Genomic DNA, 16,646 nt, shown 5'->3' on the forward strand with positions numbered 1-16,646 from the left:
CAGCAAACACCTAAAAGGGTGCTCAACATCACTAAACATTAGAGAAATGTAAATCAAAACTACAATGAGATATCACCTCACACCAGTAAGAATGGCCATCATCAAAAAATCTACAAACAATAAATGCTGGAGAGGGTGTGCAGAAAAGGGAACCCTCCTGCACTGTTGGTAGGAATGTAAATTGCTACATCCACTATGGAGAACAGTATGGAGGCTCCTCTAAAAACTAAAAATAGAACTACCATATGACCCAGTAATCCCACTACTGGGCATATACCCTGAGAAAACCATAATTCAAAAAGAGGCATGTACCACGATGTTCACTGACGCACTATTTACAGTAGCCAGGTCATGGAAACAACCCAAGTGTCCGTCAACAGATGAATGGATAAAGAAGATGTAGTGCATATATACAATGAGATATTACTCAGCCACAAAAAGAAACAATATTGAGTTATTTGTAGTGAGGTGGATGGACCTAGAGTCTGTCATACAGAGTGCAGTAAGTCAGAAAGAGAAAAACAAATACTGTGTGCTAACACATATATATGGAATGTAAAAAAAAAAAAAAGGTTCTGATGAACCAAGGGGCAGGACAGGAATAAAGACACAGTCTTAGAGAATGGACTTGAGGACATGGGGAAGGGAAAGAGTAAGCTGGGACGAAGTGAGAGGGTAGCATTGACATATATACACTACTAAGTGTAAAATTGATAGCTTGGGAAGCAGGTGCATCGCATGAGAAGATCAGCTCAGTGCTTTGTGACTATCTAGAGGGGTGGGATGTGGAAGGTGGTAGGGAGATGCAAGACGGAGGGGATATGGGCATATAAGTATACATATAATTGATTCACTTTTTTATATAGCTGAAACTAACACAACATTGTAAAGCAATTATACTCCAATAAAGATGTTAAAAAATATGTATGATTTTATATAATGTACTAGGGACTTAAATGAAAGCTGATTAATTCTGGAGAGTGGATGGGGATGTCACAGCAAACCACAGAGAAGAGGTGTGTATTAGTTTGTTTGGTTTGCTGTAACAAACTACCACAAACTGAGTGGCACAAACAATAGAATCTTACTGTCACACAGTTCTGGAGGCAAGAAGTTTGAGATGAAAGTGTTGGTCGCATTAGTTCCTTCCGAGGGCTCTGAGGGATATATCTGTTATATACCTTTCTCCTAGCTTCTGGTGGTTGTGGCATTTCTTGGCATATAGATCTCTGCTTTCATCTTTATGTGACATTTTCCCTGTGTTGGTGCCTGTGTCCAAATTCCTCCACTAACCATTTTTTAAAATTTTTTATTGGAGTAGAGTTGACTTACAATGTTCTGTTAGTTTTAGGTGAACAGCAAAGTGAATCCCCTTTGGTAACCATAAGTTTGATTTTGAGATCTGGGAGTTGGTTTCTGTTTTGTAAATAAGTTCATATGTATCATTTTTATCAGATTCCGCATATAAGTGATATCATATAATATTTGTCTTTCTCTAAATTTCCCCTTTTTATAAAGACACCAGTCATTTTGGATTAGGGGCCCACCCTGTTCCAGTATGACCTCATCTTACTAATTACATCTGCAATGGCTCTATTTCCAAATAGGGTCACATTCTAAGGTACTGGGGATTAGGACTTCAACATATAATTTTGGGAGGACACAGTTCAATCCATAAGAAGATGGTACATTTGAGCTGGACCTCAAATCTTCAGTAGGAATTTGCCAGGCTGACAGTGGAGAGCTGAGATTATACACATCATGAATGACACAGGGGTGCATGGAGCTTTGGAAATGTCTGGTTAATTTTAGGGAAGACCAGAATATAGCTAGTAGGGTTAGTTCAAGGTAGGGAGGAACTGACTGGAGATGATTGTGGCAAACAGGTTGGAGGCTTCATGTGTCTCAATGAGGAGATGGTCCTTTATTCCATAGTCTGTTGGAAGCTACCCAATGTTTGTTAAAGATTACTTCTGTTACTTCTTCTTAATTATAGAAGCAACTGGTATGTGTAACTGACATGTCAGCTGGGACTTCCCTGCCACTTGGAGTGTTTAACATGGCTTGATCCCCCAAGTTTACCACCTCTTAGAATCCTGGGCTTCCCCTACTGCCTCCCCAGCAACTTTATAATTCTCTTCATGGGGTGTTGCTTCCTACTACATCAATCTAGATTAGAAGCCTTGTTCCTCTAGTTTCCAATAAAAACAACAACAACTAACATTTCTGTGTTTAGAAACTTTGAGAGGCTTTGGAGAGGGTTGCATGGCAAAACTTGCAGCTTTGCCATCTCTCTGATTTCATTCCTTCCTCATCTGCCTGGAGCAACAAATCATTTCTCATTCCTCACGAGGAACAGTTCTGCCTACATTCAACTCATTTGGGATCTCATTTTCTGTGCCAAGCATGCATTCGAGTATTTTTTCCCAAACAAATATAATTCTCTTCCCATCTCAGAAATAAAATTCTCTCATCTCATGTATGTTTTAAAGAGCTTAGAAAACACACCAATAAAAGTGTAAAAATTACCCATCATATTATAAAACGGTTAATATTTGGTATCTTTTGTTTTAGCTGTTAATATATTCTATAACTGGGCTCATTCTGTATATATTAATGCATTTTTGTAACTGGATTTAAAAAAATTTTTATATTACATTATGCGAAATTTCCAATGTTGCCAAAATATATTTGAAAACCTAATTTTCAATGGTTTTATAGTATTTTTTCATATGGGTTGAATCAATTTACTTAGAGTTTTCCCTATGGTTGGACAGTTAGGTTTCCTGATTTTTTAAAATTTATTTATGTATTTATTTATTTTTGTCTGCTTTGGGTCTTTGTTGCTGTGCTTGGGCTTTCTCTAGTTGTGGTGAGTGGGGGCTACTCTTCATTGTGGTGCGCAAGCTTCTCACTGCGGTGGCTTCTCTTGTTGCGGAGCATGGGCTCCAGGCACGCGGGCTTCAGTAGTTGTGGCTTGTGGGCTCAGTAGTTGTGGCTTGCGGGCTCTAGAGCACAGATTGGGTAGTTGTGGCACACGTGGGATCTTCCCAGACCAGGGCTCAAACACGTGTCCCCTGCATTGTCAGGTGGGCTCTTAAGCACTGCGCCACCAGGGAAGTCCCATGTTTCCTGATTTTTATTGTTGTAAATTATGCCATGGTAAATGTTTTGATACATGAATCTTGATCTGCATTTTTAATTATTACATTATGACAGATAACTAGATGAGACATTATTGAGTCAAAGGATAGGAATATTTCAAGGCTCAAGATGCCTTCATTGCTTCTAGAAAAGTTTCTTGAAACAGGGGAGTGGCATGATCAGATACATGATCTTTATAGATAACTCGGGTTTCAGAATCTTGGGAAAAGATAATTAGAAGTTAAATGGCAAATGGAGATTGGGAGGGTGTAGACATAGAGATTGGGATGCAGTTTAGGGATATTTGTAAAATAGAGTCAAAAGGGCTTGCTGATTATGGAGGTGAGAAACCAAAGAAAACTGCTTTGCTTTCCAACCTGCCTAACTGGGGGAATACTGAAGTTGCTAATACAGAAAGAGAAGATGGCAAGGTGTGTAGATGTGTAGAAGAGGATAATTTGGTTTGAGACTTTTTTTTTACTTCAATTATACACCTATTTTGAATGGTTTTAAGTGGAATCAAATAGGCATTTGGAAATATGTTCACTGGTGGGGAATATCTGTAATTTTTGCCTCCCCTAAATATGGGACTAACTTCAGAATTTTTTTAAAAGGAGGGCATTGGGGTGACAAGCTGGTTAGAAGAAGTCTTGTCTTAAAGCTGCATTTTTTTTTTTTTTTAGCAAACTCCTGTTTTTGTTTTAATTTAGATAGCATGTGTATTTAGTTATGTAAACGGAGATTGGAGAACACTAAAGGTTCTAAGTCAGCCCTGGATGGCCACTGCTGGCATCCATTGCTTCTCATTCTGGTAATACCACTTCAGTTTTCCTTGGGAGAATCACCCCTCTCCCACTCCCGCTTCCTGTGGTTTTAGCGCACCTGACACTACTCTATGGATCCAAGGATGGGCATGTATCTCAAGTCAGCCAATCAGAGTCCATGGTGTTGAAGTCAAGGAGTTTCCAGGGGAACTGCTGAAATACTCTTTCCACAGGGATTGCTGAGAGAATAAGATGGTAGAACTGGAGTTGTTAGCAGCTATTTTGCTGATCTGGCAATGGAGTCAACCCGAAGGAAAACAGAACTGAGTTAATTCTGATGACCTGGTTCTGATGTTATCTCTTGAGCCCTAGGATCCAAGTGCGTAGATACCAGTTCTAGTTGCAGTCCTTTTCAACATTAAAATTCCATTTTTATCTTAAGCCATTTTGAGTGGGTTTCTGTAACATACAACTAAAAAAGTCCTGACTAATACAGTATTGAAGATCAGAAAAATGTTCAAGTTTTCAAAAGTTTCAACTATTCAAAATAAAACTAAGAGGAAACCTATTATGACTACACATGTATTCTCTTTTGTATTTAATGGTTGACAAATATGTATGGAATATCTACTGTAGGGTCAGGCACTATGTTATGCTCTGTACATAAAACAGGTTAATTAAAGGTATGGTTACAGAAACATTTTTATGGACGGCATATTAAAAATCATTATAATTCATAAGTTGGCTGAATTAGCTAGCTAGAATTAATAGCATGAATTTTGGCTTTTATGCTTTATATATTTTGCTTTTTGTTTCTTTTGTAAAGACCTGAGGGTAGCTAAAAGTAGTAGCCAGCAAAAAATTTATTTGCTTGAACTTTAATATTTCAAATATTCGGAATATAAAGCTCCATATTAGGAACTCAAGTTTCTAGATATAGATTACCAATGGGTATTGTAGCTTATATTTAAAATGCCTAAGGGAATTCCCTAGCGGTCCAGTGGTTAGTACTCCGTGCTTCCACTTCCGGGTCCAGGGGTTCGGTCCCTGGTGGGGGAACTAATATCCCACAAGCCACGTCGTATGGCAATAAAATAAAATAAAACAAAATAAAATAAAATAAAATGACTAAAAAATGCCCACCTGTTGATATGTAGAATTTGGGGGTCTTTCTCCTGCATCCTTATTTGCATTACTTTCAAAAGGTACAGATGGTGAAATCACATCTAGCAATAAAGGCTTGATTAAGCTTTTTGATGTGACATTAGTAATAACAGATTATATATAAAGTTGTAGGGGTAAGAACTAATCAGGGTTTTTTTTTTCTCCTCTCTAATATTCATGAATGTTTTACTTTTTAGCCACCCTTGTGCCTCAGCTGTCTCTTTTGGTCTTGAGTTGTCAGTTGAGGATGGTTTAATTAAGAATGATTTTCCTTCACACTCCACCCTTGGGTCATTAAAAACTGCAATGGGGGCTTCCCAGGTGGCGCAGTGGTTGAGAGTCCGCCTGCCAATGCAGGGGGCACGGGTTCGTGCCCCGGTCCGGGAAGATCCCACGTGCCGCAAAGCGGATGCGCCGGTGAGCCATGGCCGCTGAGCCTGTGAGTCTGGAGCCTGTGCCCCGCAACGGGAGAGGCCACAACAGTGAGAGGCCCGTGTACCGCAAAAGAAAAAAAAAATTGCAATGGAAAATATGATAATGGAAAAATAAATTATTTCAATCTGTTATTAATATGCGTACTACTTAAATATATATCGTGGGATCCATAAGACATTGTACTGAAAAAGTCCGAAACATAGAGAAAAGTATGTCTTATCCCTCATTATCCTACAACTCATAAAATTTACATGTAACCAGTAATTAATGTACCACAGTTGTACAGCAACAAAATATTTCATCTTTTCTAAGTTCACTGCTTAAATTTAAATAAGCCACAACTTTTTCTTTTTCTCACCAGGGGTTTTCAAGGAACTCAGTAGTGAGTTAGAAAACATATTCTTATTATAAAACAAATACATGTGACAAAGAGAAATTGTATGTGCCTTTGTCCAGGGAACCCCACACAGGCCTTTTTATGGCTTCGGAGCCACTTCTCAAGCCTGAGTTCTTTCTTGCTTCCCAGCAAGTGCCAGAAGCCTAATCTGCATTCCTCTTTGCTTTCTGCTAAGATTCTTGTTATCAGAAGCCAAAGACAAGCTGTTGAGTGTGGCACATTTCCCCCAGTCTTGCTCTCCACCCCCTTCTAATTTTTGGCTGCCCTCATTACAAGAGTTTTGATGGAAGAAATTTTCACATACTGAGGTATGTGGAAGTCATTCTGGCTCATACATGATTTAACTTAAACCTTATGCTAACTAGAACAGTCTGTTTTGTGGCCTATTAAACATGCATTGTACATCTGCTTCAACCATTAAAGAAAAGAATGCATTTAAAAATCAAAATGGAAAAACTGTGGTTCAGGCATCCAAAATGGAGCTGGGTGGCCATTGTGGATGTGGTTTCAGATATGTTGTGCATCACTTAGAACTTCTTAGAACTTGAATTTTCTGAACAGTATCAGTCTCAAGGACACCACCAGCCGTTCTCAAAATAATCATCTGCTAGCGGCTGCCAGCCACAGTCTAATGGTCCCACGGTCTCCCCTTGTAATTCTGCAATCATTTCGGACCCCAACAAATTCTTGCTTAACAAGCACCCTTACTTCTTGCCAGCTCCCATCCTAATTCTTGACAAACAACTTATGTAATTTTATGGTTTTTGCCTTTATACGCCACCCCCTTTTTGTAGTCCAGTGGAACACAATTCAGGTGCTTCTTGAATCTCTGTATCCCAGGCTATTGCCCTCAGTTTAGCTCAAATAAAACTCTTTTCTATCATAGATTGGTTTATTGATTATTTCTATTGACAGTTTTATAGCTAATCACTCTGGGAATAGCAAAAATAATAAACTTTTAAAAATGTCTGAAAGCTTGGTAATCGTATAAATCTCTTACAGTCAGTTCTTCCTGCATCATAGCTCCTCACTACCCTGTTAGATGATTATTCTGAACTACACCAGATTGGATTTCTACTTTCAGCCTTCCTGGTAGAGCTCACCAAATCTACTCACTCCTTCAGAGTTTACTTTTCATGACATTTATGCAAATTCCTTCCTCTGAAATGGCCCTTCTTTCCTGCATGTAGACTAGAAGTCATAACCAAAACTGAAAAGGTATCCTCTTGTCTCAAACTGGTAATTTGCATCTTTGAGGAAGCATAGATTGGGTAACATCCATTGCAAGGTATGGGTACCATCTAGGAATCATCACCTCTGTGCAGTCACACTTCTTAAAAGGATGTTAGTTTATTCTAGCTTTTCTCAGGTTTCCAAGTTTTGGTATTTCCCAGGGAAATCAAAACGGATTTTTTTTAGACACGAAAGATTCATATTTGTATTTTATAAGTTATTATTTCTCATTGTAAACCTTACGGTTATCATTCTGCATTTAAAACCTTTTAAAATATGGATTTCAAATTATTTTACAAGTATTGGTAAATCCTGTGAGAGAGGGGGCACTTAGAAAACTGAGGAGGAGGGGAACTGACAGAGGAAGTCATTGCTCCCAGTACTTGTGTTTACAGGCTCATTCTCCAGAATTATGACTCAAGATATTTTCAACATCACTGCAATGCAAAAAGTATCGAGTTCATTGGTGTTCAAAACAGTAATTTAAAAAATTCAGGTACCACTGCTATTTCTTAAGAAATTGGATCTGGCGTGTCATTTTACGATTTAAATTCTACTTTAAGCTTTGAGGTCACGTATACAAATAAGAAAATGTGCGCTTAGGAAGTCAGGTTTTATTCCCACTCAATGTTTGGTATAGTGAGCACTACGAAGCAGCTAGAAAACACACGCACACAAGGTATCAGGAAAAAAAAAAATGAGGTTAACATCCTAGTGTTGATTCTTCCACGCATAAACGTAGCCCTGGCCGGGTTCAGGGGCCTTGTGAGACAGGCGCTTCCCGGGCGAGACCTCCCAGAAGCAGGGAATGAGGGTGGCCCAGAGTCCCGCCGGGGCCTAAGCGGGACGCGGTCAGGGCGCCTGGGGTCGCTGGTCCTGGCCGAGGATAGCGGGACTAGACGTTGGGTGAGAGCGAGAGGACGGGAACCGCGACCCGGCAAAGGTACCCAAGGAGCACCCAGCGCCTTCGCGCTCCCCCGCTGGGAGGGGCGGGGCGGGGTTGGGCAGGGCGAGCGCGGGCGGGCTGCGACGGCGGCGAGGGGGCGGAGCCGCGCGAGGCTGCGCGCTCGCCGTTTTCCTGCGCTGGGGGGCGCGCGGCGCGGGTCCGCCGGGCTGTGGGACGAGGCCGCGGCGGGACGTGAACGCCGCAGGTGACCCGGGCGAGGAGCTGGGTGACAGGGCGGCGGCGGAGGCGTGGAGGCGGGAGGCGGGCCCTCGCTCGGCTCGGCTCGGCTCGGCTCAAGGCTTGGGCGCTGCGGCCTGAGGAGACAAGGCGACCGAGGTGGGCGAAGAGAGGGCGCGCGGCACCCTCTTGACGGCCGGCGGCGCCCGCGGCCCTCAGCATGTTCCGCGAGGCGAGGGTTTTCCTCCCGCCCGTGGGCTGAGGCGGCGCCGGCGGCGGCAGGAGAAGCGACATGCACCTGCCAGGCGCGGCTTAGAGGACGCGGCAGGCGGCGAGTCCCGGCCGCCCGCGGGAGGGCTTGTTTCGCCCGGACGCCGCCGCCTCCCGTCTCCCGCCGCCGCGGGCCCGAGCGGAACGGCGGGGTGGGCGCCCCGACATGGCGGCCCGGAGCGCCCCGAGCTGCCACCTGCGGCTCGAGTGGGTGTACGGCTACCGGGGCCACCAGTGCCGCAACAACCTCTACTACACGGCGGCCAAGGAGATCGTGTACTTCGTGGCGGGCGTCGGCGTGGTGTACAGCCCGCGGGAGCACCGGCAGAAGTTCTACCGGGGCCACAGCGACGACATCATCAGGTACGGAGGGGCGGGGGCGGCCGCCGTCCCCTTGACACCCGCGCGCCGAGTTTGCACTTGCCGGTCCTTCTGGGTGCCCGTGACCCGCTCCTTCAGGGCGCATCGCCCGGGAGAGAAACCCGCAGCCATCTGGTCCCGAATCTGCCCTTTTAACACCGGAGAAATGCCTTTCCCCATCTTCGCGTTCTAGAGTCTCTCCCTCTCGGTCGGTGCGGTGACACCAAGTCCGCTTATCCACTGGGCGCTCGGTTTTCTGGCTGTGTACCCTTCTTCTATCATCAAATTTGTGAAATGTACGAAAGGTTATTTTGGTAGCATTATACTCCTTTAAATCCCTTCGTTGATTTCTTATTCAACGAATTCTTAAAGCGCCCGAGGAAAGTCCTTTACCTAGTAGAGGACTGATAAAAGTCCCCTAAGCTCTAGGCTGGTCCTGGGGAGCGCGCCCAGGATGGCATCCTGGAGGGCTCTCATCTCCTGGCCATAATGATTAGTTGAGGTTTCACTCCCTGCTGTTATCAGCAGATAGAAGAGAAACCCTGGCAACCTTCAGACAATTCATTGGACTTTAAAATGTGCACACCTATAGGCAGTTTGGGGATAGGTTTGATCCGAAGAAGGTGCTAAAAATAATTCTGATTTCCAATTCTGTTTCCTTTTCAATAAAGCAATGCTAAATAAATATACTTTTGTATTTTTAACTTAAATCACAGTTTTGTCTTCATTTTAATTCTTTTGTGGGCAGCATCTTAAAGTTGGTCCCAGTGCTTGTTTACATTTCTTTAGTGAGCGGTGTATTTGAAATGTAATTATCAATCAGTGTCTCAGCAGAACTTTTGTGGCAAATAAAGTTAAAAGCTGCAGAAATTATTCTTGTCCATTGATTATTGTCTCAACCACAGTATATTTGTCGTTGATGATGGAGAATGTGTTTTAAAACATTTTGAGACTATGTGTGTGTTTGTGTGTGTGTGGGCGCGCACTCGCGCTTGCTTCTTCTGGGTTTTTTAAAAGAGATTCTATGATTGGATATGGTTACTCAGTTTTATCCACATGTCTATTTTCCACAGGATTTAAATTGTGCATTTCAAATCCAGTATCATGGTTTGATGTCCTGTAGGCAAAAAACTCTGGCACTTAAATTCTGTAAATAAAGAAGATCTTCTATTTTGCATGTCTGTACGTCTATGCTCTGTAAGAGGGAAAAGGAGGCCTAGGACAAACAATAGGTAGGGCAAGATGGAGTAAAGATAAGGAGACCAGAAGCCGAGATTGTGGAGTAGGAAATGAGATAGTTTTTTGGGTTCGGTTGTTTGTTGTTATTCACCCCAAGAGTAGAATTTACCCCAGTTCTTTGTCTTTTTCCCTGATCCTTTCCAGTTTCTCTCTTCTTTTCCATGTGTTAGTTCTCTGACAGTTCAGGGGATAGTAACCTTACATAGTTGAAGAAGCCTTGACTGAAGCCCTCCTCCAGATAGTCAGTCTCTTAGGTTCGATTCAGTAGGTGGGGTAGGTAGGTGTGAAGGATTTTGAGGTGCATGTCTGTTGTTTTTACTACTTGGTAGTTGAGAGCAATATGGTATGAAGATCTTCTGAAACTAGATATGATTTATTTGATGGGGTAAATGAGGTTTTGTTTATTCTTCCAGCAGTAATTTGAAGCTATATTATGTCACACTGCTTGAATTTTTATAATTGTGTTTCAGTAAATTGTAAGGAGGTGATGCTTTGCCTTCCTTTGGTATATAATATATACATAGTTGCACAACCATATATGTAGTATCTCAACGTGTTTCAAAAGTGAGATTACTCTAATTTTTGTCCTAATTGGATACTTGCTTATGATTTTATGCAAAGGATTCACCCTTAAAATAATTTATAAGAATAAAAAGTTTTCTTGAAAATTTCAATGGGGTAGTAAAATCTGAATATATAGCATCCTGAAATTGTGGCACGAATTTAGTACAGTACTAAGACTATAACTTAGAAATCGCTCAAACTGTTTTGGAAATTTTGTTTCATACAATAATGGTAGAGATCATTCTTGTTTGTGAAATAGATCAGGAAAATGTTCAAAGCTTTCAAATTTGTTTCAATTCAGTGTTTGAAATACAAATATTGTTACTACTCCAGTAATTTTTCAATTCTGTCACAGCAGAAAATGTAATATTCATAAATGTGATGGCATGGTGGAAAACTGTTGCTGTAATGTTAGCCTTATTAGTAAAAAGTATAGTTTTTATCATCTGTTTTGTTTTCATACTTGCTTGAAACTTAGGTAAAACATATTAATTGAATATAACTTAGTCTGAAGCTGACTATACCAGAATGAGCAAGTCGTTGTCTTTAGGTTTTGAAAGTGTAGGTGCCATATTGGTTGTAGACTAAATAATGATCAGTTGCTTACCAGTTCTATTATCTTACTACATCTAGCATTGCCAATGGTGGTGCCACATGACTATCATTTTGTCTGTGTTGCATGTAGTTGTCTTACTTCTTTTTATTAGGTATGTGTATATATATATAGTAATTTGTCCTTTAGTTATATTTATTTCAGTATTACTGACTTATGTAGAAATTAGTTTCACTGTCAGAAATAACACAGGAATTTTAGTCACTTTTTCTTTCTTAATGTTTTTTTTTCCTGTGTCCCAAGTTATATTGATAAAATTCTCTAGTTATTAAGTGTTTATTACAGGCTTAAGACTAAGTTATAAAATAGACTACTAGTAGTTTTAATATACGATGAACATCTGTAGCTTGGTCTGTATTTTGAAACTTTTGCCAGCTGTCTTCCCAAAGGATACAATAGCTTTTAAAATTAATTTTTCTAGATACTACCCATCAACACATTTTTGACAAGTTTGTGCTTGAAGTAGTGAACGTTATTGATAGTTTTCAAGTCATATATCACCAGTGAAGACCATTGATGGAATGTAGTTAGCTTGGTGCATTTTGTTACTACTTTTTTTTCCTTTAGACAAAATGAAAGGTGTAGTAGCTCTTCAATTGTGGTAGGTGGTGTTTTGAAGAAAGAAAACTGATCAAGCTTCATCATAATCTAGTAAAAGTGGTTTTTAACAGCTCTGTATTTATAGTATGGACATTTCATTTATTCAACACAAATCAAAATTGTCTTGAAAAAGCATTTCAGAATGTATGATGTCTCCATGGTGGATTGGTACTTTTTGTGTTTATGGGTTGAGGGTAGCAACTTTTTAAGGTCTGGCAGGAATTGCTGCAAACCTACTTGTTGTCTACTTAATGTTTCCAGATATATGGTCAATATTTCCCAAACTTGACTGATAACAAAATCAGGAGTTTTTTGCCAGTTTAAGGAGCTTTTTGCCAGTTTCTAGCCTTTTCATCAAATGCGCTAAGCTAGAATCCTCTAGAGCTGGATCCCAGAAATTTGTTTTTCAAACAGTGCCCCAGATGATTCTGTTTAGGAAACACGTTGCCAATCTGTATCCCAAAACATGCATGCATAGAATTCTTAAATAAGCAGTTTGAGAAGTGGGTAGAAACCCTCCCCTCAAACCTGATACCAGAATTTTCTTAAGCATTGTATAATATCTAGAAGCAATACTTCAGAAAGTATTAGATTACATACAGATTTAGTCAAATGTCCCTGTGTTTAAGTAACTAGAATTGGTGACCTGAACTTTCACAGACTATTTAATAATTCTGTTCTGTAAGATTTCACTTTATGTACTTGGATATCAAAATATTTATGGTTGTTTTTCAAATACTGCAGTTTAAGAGATAAAATTAAGATGTTTTCAGTCAAAGGTTTGAATTATCCAGAATAATAGTTCAAATTGTCATAAATGTACATTAAATGTATCTTTATTATTTACTTGGGGAAAAGACAAATTTTACATTTGTGTTATAATAACTTTTCCTTTAGTATTTTATAGTGTCTAATATATAGATAACTAGTAAAATATATTTGAATATAAATTAAGGAAAACATGGTAAATAAATTCTTTGAAGCTATTAAGAAGTAATAGTTTCTTAGAAACTATTAAGAAATAAGAATAGTTTCTTAGAAACTATTAACTTACTGTTCTTTCAAGTTCTTTTCACTCATCAAAGAAATATTTATTGAACATCTTTGTGGAAGGATCCCAGCTTTAAGGTATTAGGAGTTTAAGACACTATCAGTCAAGTAAAGAATCACTTAGAATACTATGTGTACTGTGGATAGTGGTATGTACATGGGCACATAACAGTTACAGTGATGTTACCTAGTGAATAGAATACCTAAGCTGCCTGGATCTTTAAGGAAAACAGAGAAGTCGTCATCAGAAGAAACGAGTGAAGGCATAGCATTTTGAGATGAGGTAACATCATATGCAATCGTCTTATGTTAAGAGAAAATATCTGAAAAAGTTGTTTGTACTCACTATCTTCAGTTCTTTTTCTCCCATTCAGTCTTAGCTCTATTCTATTTCACCCTAGCAACTCTTGTCAAGGTCACCAGTGACCTCCACAGTGCTATATCCAGTGGTCAATTCTCTGTTCTAATCTTATTTGATTTATCATCATCATTTGCCACAATTGGTTATACCCACCTTCTTAAGACACCTTCTTTTTTTTTAAAGATTTTTTTTAATGTGGACCATTTAAAAAATCTTTATTGAATTTGTTACAATATCGCTTCTGTTTTATGTTTTGGTTTTTTGGCCCCGAGGCATGTGGGATCTTAGCTCCCTGACCAGGCATCGAACCTGCACCCCCTGCATTGGAAAGCGAAGACTTAACCACTGGACTGCCAGGGAAGTCCCTTAAGACACTTTCTTAATTGGTGTCTGGGACACATCTTAGTGTAAAAATAGGTATTTCTTGCTTTACTTATTCTTTCAGCAAATATTTATTGAGCACCTATTAGTATTTACCAGGGACTATTTTTAGCACTAGAGTTATAGTGGTGAACCAAGCAGGTGAAATTCCCAGCCCTCATGGAACCTGTATCTACTGGGGGGAGATAATAAACAAGGTAAATTTCATATTTATATACATAATAAATATGTATATAGTGTGTACATATACATGTTATCTATTATTTTTGTATATATAGTGTGTATATCTATCTATATCTATATAGTATGTAAGGGCTAAGAAAAAAACAGGAAAGTGAGATAGAGACTACTGGGAAGAGTTTAGATAGGTGTTTGGATAGGGTAGCCAGGAACGCCTCACTGTAAAGTATACATTTAACACTTGAGTAGAGACTTGGAGGTGAGGGAATGTGCTGTGTGGCTATGAGGGAAGGACATTTCAGTCAAAGGGACTATCAAGTTCAAAAGGCCTGAAATGGAATGCCTCATGTGCTTGAGGAACAATATGAAAGCGTGGCTGGAGTGCAGTGAATTCACGTGAAAGTAGTAAAGAAATGAGGTCTGATGAAGTAATGGTGGTGGGAACAGATTGTGTACGACCTTACAGGCTTTTGAGAGGATTTTAGCCTTCTCATCTGAGGGAGATTAGAAGCCATTGGAGCAATTTAATCAAATTAGTGACATAATTTGAGTTAATGGTTTAACAAGGTCACTCTGGCTCCTATTTTGATGACAGACTGAGGGAGAGGGATAGGATGGAAGCAGAGAGACCACTTAGGGGACTGTTCTAAGACATATTGGTGGCTTGGACCAGAGTGGTTACAGTGGAAGCAGTGAGAAAGGATTAGATATATTTTGAAGATAGAGGCAACATGATTTACTGATGGACCAGGTATAAATTGTGACAGAAAAGAAAGGTCAATGGTAATTGCAGTTTTTGGCCAGAACACCTGAAAGAATAGAGTTGCCAATTACTGAATTAGCAAAGACTGGCAGGAGCAAATTTTCTGTTTTGGGAGAAAGGGAAGATCATGAGCTGTTTTAGAAGTGTTCTGTTTTAGATGCTAATAGACAACCAAGTGGGGTTGTACATTAGGCAGTTAAACATGCATGTCTATAATCCAGGGAAGCATTCTGGGCTTTGAGTGTTATCAGCATCTAGATAGTATTTAAAGCCATGAGCCTGGATGAGACTACTGAAGGAGTGAGTATGGACAAAGAATCTGAAAAATGGATTCCCGCAGCCCTCCAACATTTAAATATAGGGGAGGTGGAAAAGAACTGACAAAAAAGTGGCTAGAGAGGCAGGAGGAAGACCAAGAGAGTGTGGGGTCATGGAAGTCAAGTAAAGAGAGTTTTTCAGGGAGAAGGAAGTGATCAGCTGTATCAAGTAAGGTGAGTAGAGCTTCGCGTTAGTGGAGATGTTGGTTGTTTTGCAATAATTACATTGTAATCACGAGACTGTCCAGGAGACTGTGTATGTTCAGGTGATCAGGGAACAAAGAAAGAAGTCATCAAAATGAGTCATGTCATTAGTAGTATGCAAAACTGGCCTCCTTGAAGATTTGCTCCAGCAGCTTCTAGTTTGCTTGGTTATTTAAAAAATGGCAGCTCTAGATCCCTGCTGTTCAAAGATGTGGTCCTTAGACCAGCAAGAAATGCAGGTCTCAAACCCTACCCCAGGCCTACTGGATTAGACTCTGAATTTTAACAACGTTCTCAGGTAATGTTTTCGGTTTAAAATATTAAAGTTGTGGGTTTTAATATCAAAGTTTGAAAAGCACACTCTCGATCAGTGGTTTTCAGTGTGGTCCTTTAACCAGCAGCATTAGCATCACCTGCTAATGCTAGCATTAGCGCTTAACTAGGTGTTAGAAATGCAAATTCTTGAGCTTCACCCCAGACCAAATCAGAAAATCTAGATGGGGGGCCCAGCAATCTACTTTAATCACCTACATGTGATATTGATGTATTCTGAAGTTTGAAAACCATTGCTCTAGATTCTTGATTTTCAAACCTGGCTGCATATTAGAATCACTTGGAGAGTTAAAGCAACCATAATAAAACCACCAACGGCTGAGTCTCATCCCTAGAAACTTCAATTTAATTTATTTAGGGTGGGTCTCAGGTATAGTTTCTTTGTTGCTGTTTGCTTCTGTTTTTAAGCTTCCTAGATGATTCCAATAAGCAGCCAGGGTGGAAAACCACTGCTGTAGATATAGAAGTAATCCATGGTAGTGGGCTGGGAAGTCAAACTCAAAAAACTCAGGGCCTACCCAAATTTATTCATTTATGCATTATATCACATTATATATGCATTATATCACATATATGCATTATATGACAATATTTATCATTTACCAAGTATTGAGACCCCTTTAAAAATTTGGGCCTATTACCTAAGGTCCATTTGGAGATTTTTTATCAAAAGAAGCAACCCTTTGTATTGTTTTCCATTAATGGATCTGCCCAGTGTTATCAGTGACTGAAAACATGAAAAGACAGATACCTTGCATCATCAGTCCAGAAAAATGCTTACTCACTGGGGACCTGGAAGGTTCACTTAATGGGCAAAATTATGTGCATCCTGGATGGTGCCAACTGAGGTGTAACTCCATGCCCCAGGTGTTGATTTCAGCAGACTCCTAGATCAGTTGTAGTGGGTTTGGGCCAATGATTTGGACCATGGAAAGCCCAAGATTGTCCATTAATAAATTTCCATTTTGGAGCCAGGATCTGCAGTCAGAAATAGACCAAATATCCAGTATGTTAATATTTGAAGAAGCATCTAAACGCCCCTCAGAAGGACAGATCATCCCCCCTCTATGAAATTCTAAAGTGGACATATTCACAAGGACAGTTGAAATAGCACCCTAGATTCATGTCCGGTGAGGGCAAGGTAGCTGAGA

At 40.1% G+C, this 16,646-nt stretch overlaps 1 protein-coding gene across 3 annotated transcripts in view; it reads left to right on the top strand.

Annotated features, from left to right (window-relative positions):
* Nucleotides 1–8,696: 8,696 nt before the first annotated feature.
* EML5 (EMAP like 5) overlaps nucleotides 8,697–16,646 on the top strand; it is a 165,277-nt gene continuing 157,327 nt past the window's right edge. For all 3 annotated transcript variants that reach the window (XM_065872785.1, XM_065872786.1, XM_065872787.1), the window contains exon 1: nucleotides 8,697–8,893. In XM_065872785.1, the coding sequence (XP_065728857.1) occupies nucleotides 8,697–8,893 (197 nt within the window). The remainder of the gene's footprint in view (nucleotides 8,894–16,646) is intronic.

The sequence above is a fragment of the Phocoena phocoena genome, chromosome 2, assembly GCF_963924675.1.
Source record: "Phocoena phocoena chromosome 2, mPhoPho1.1, whole genome shotgun sequence".
NCBI classification, from domain to species: domain Eukaryota; kingdom Metazoa; phylum Chordata; class Mammalia; order Artiodactyla; family Phocoenidae; genus Phocoena; species Phocoena phocoena.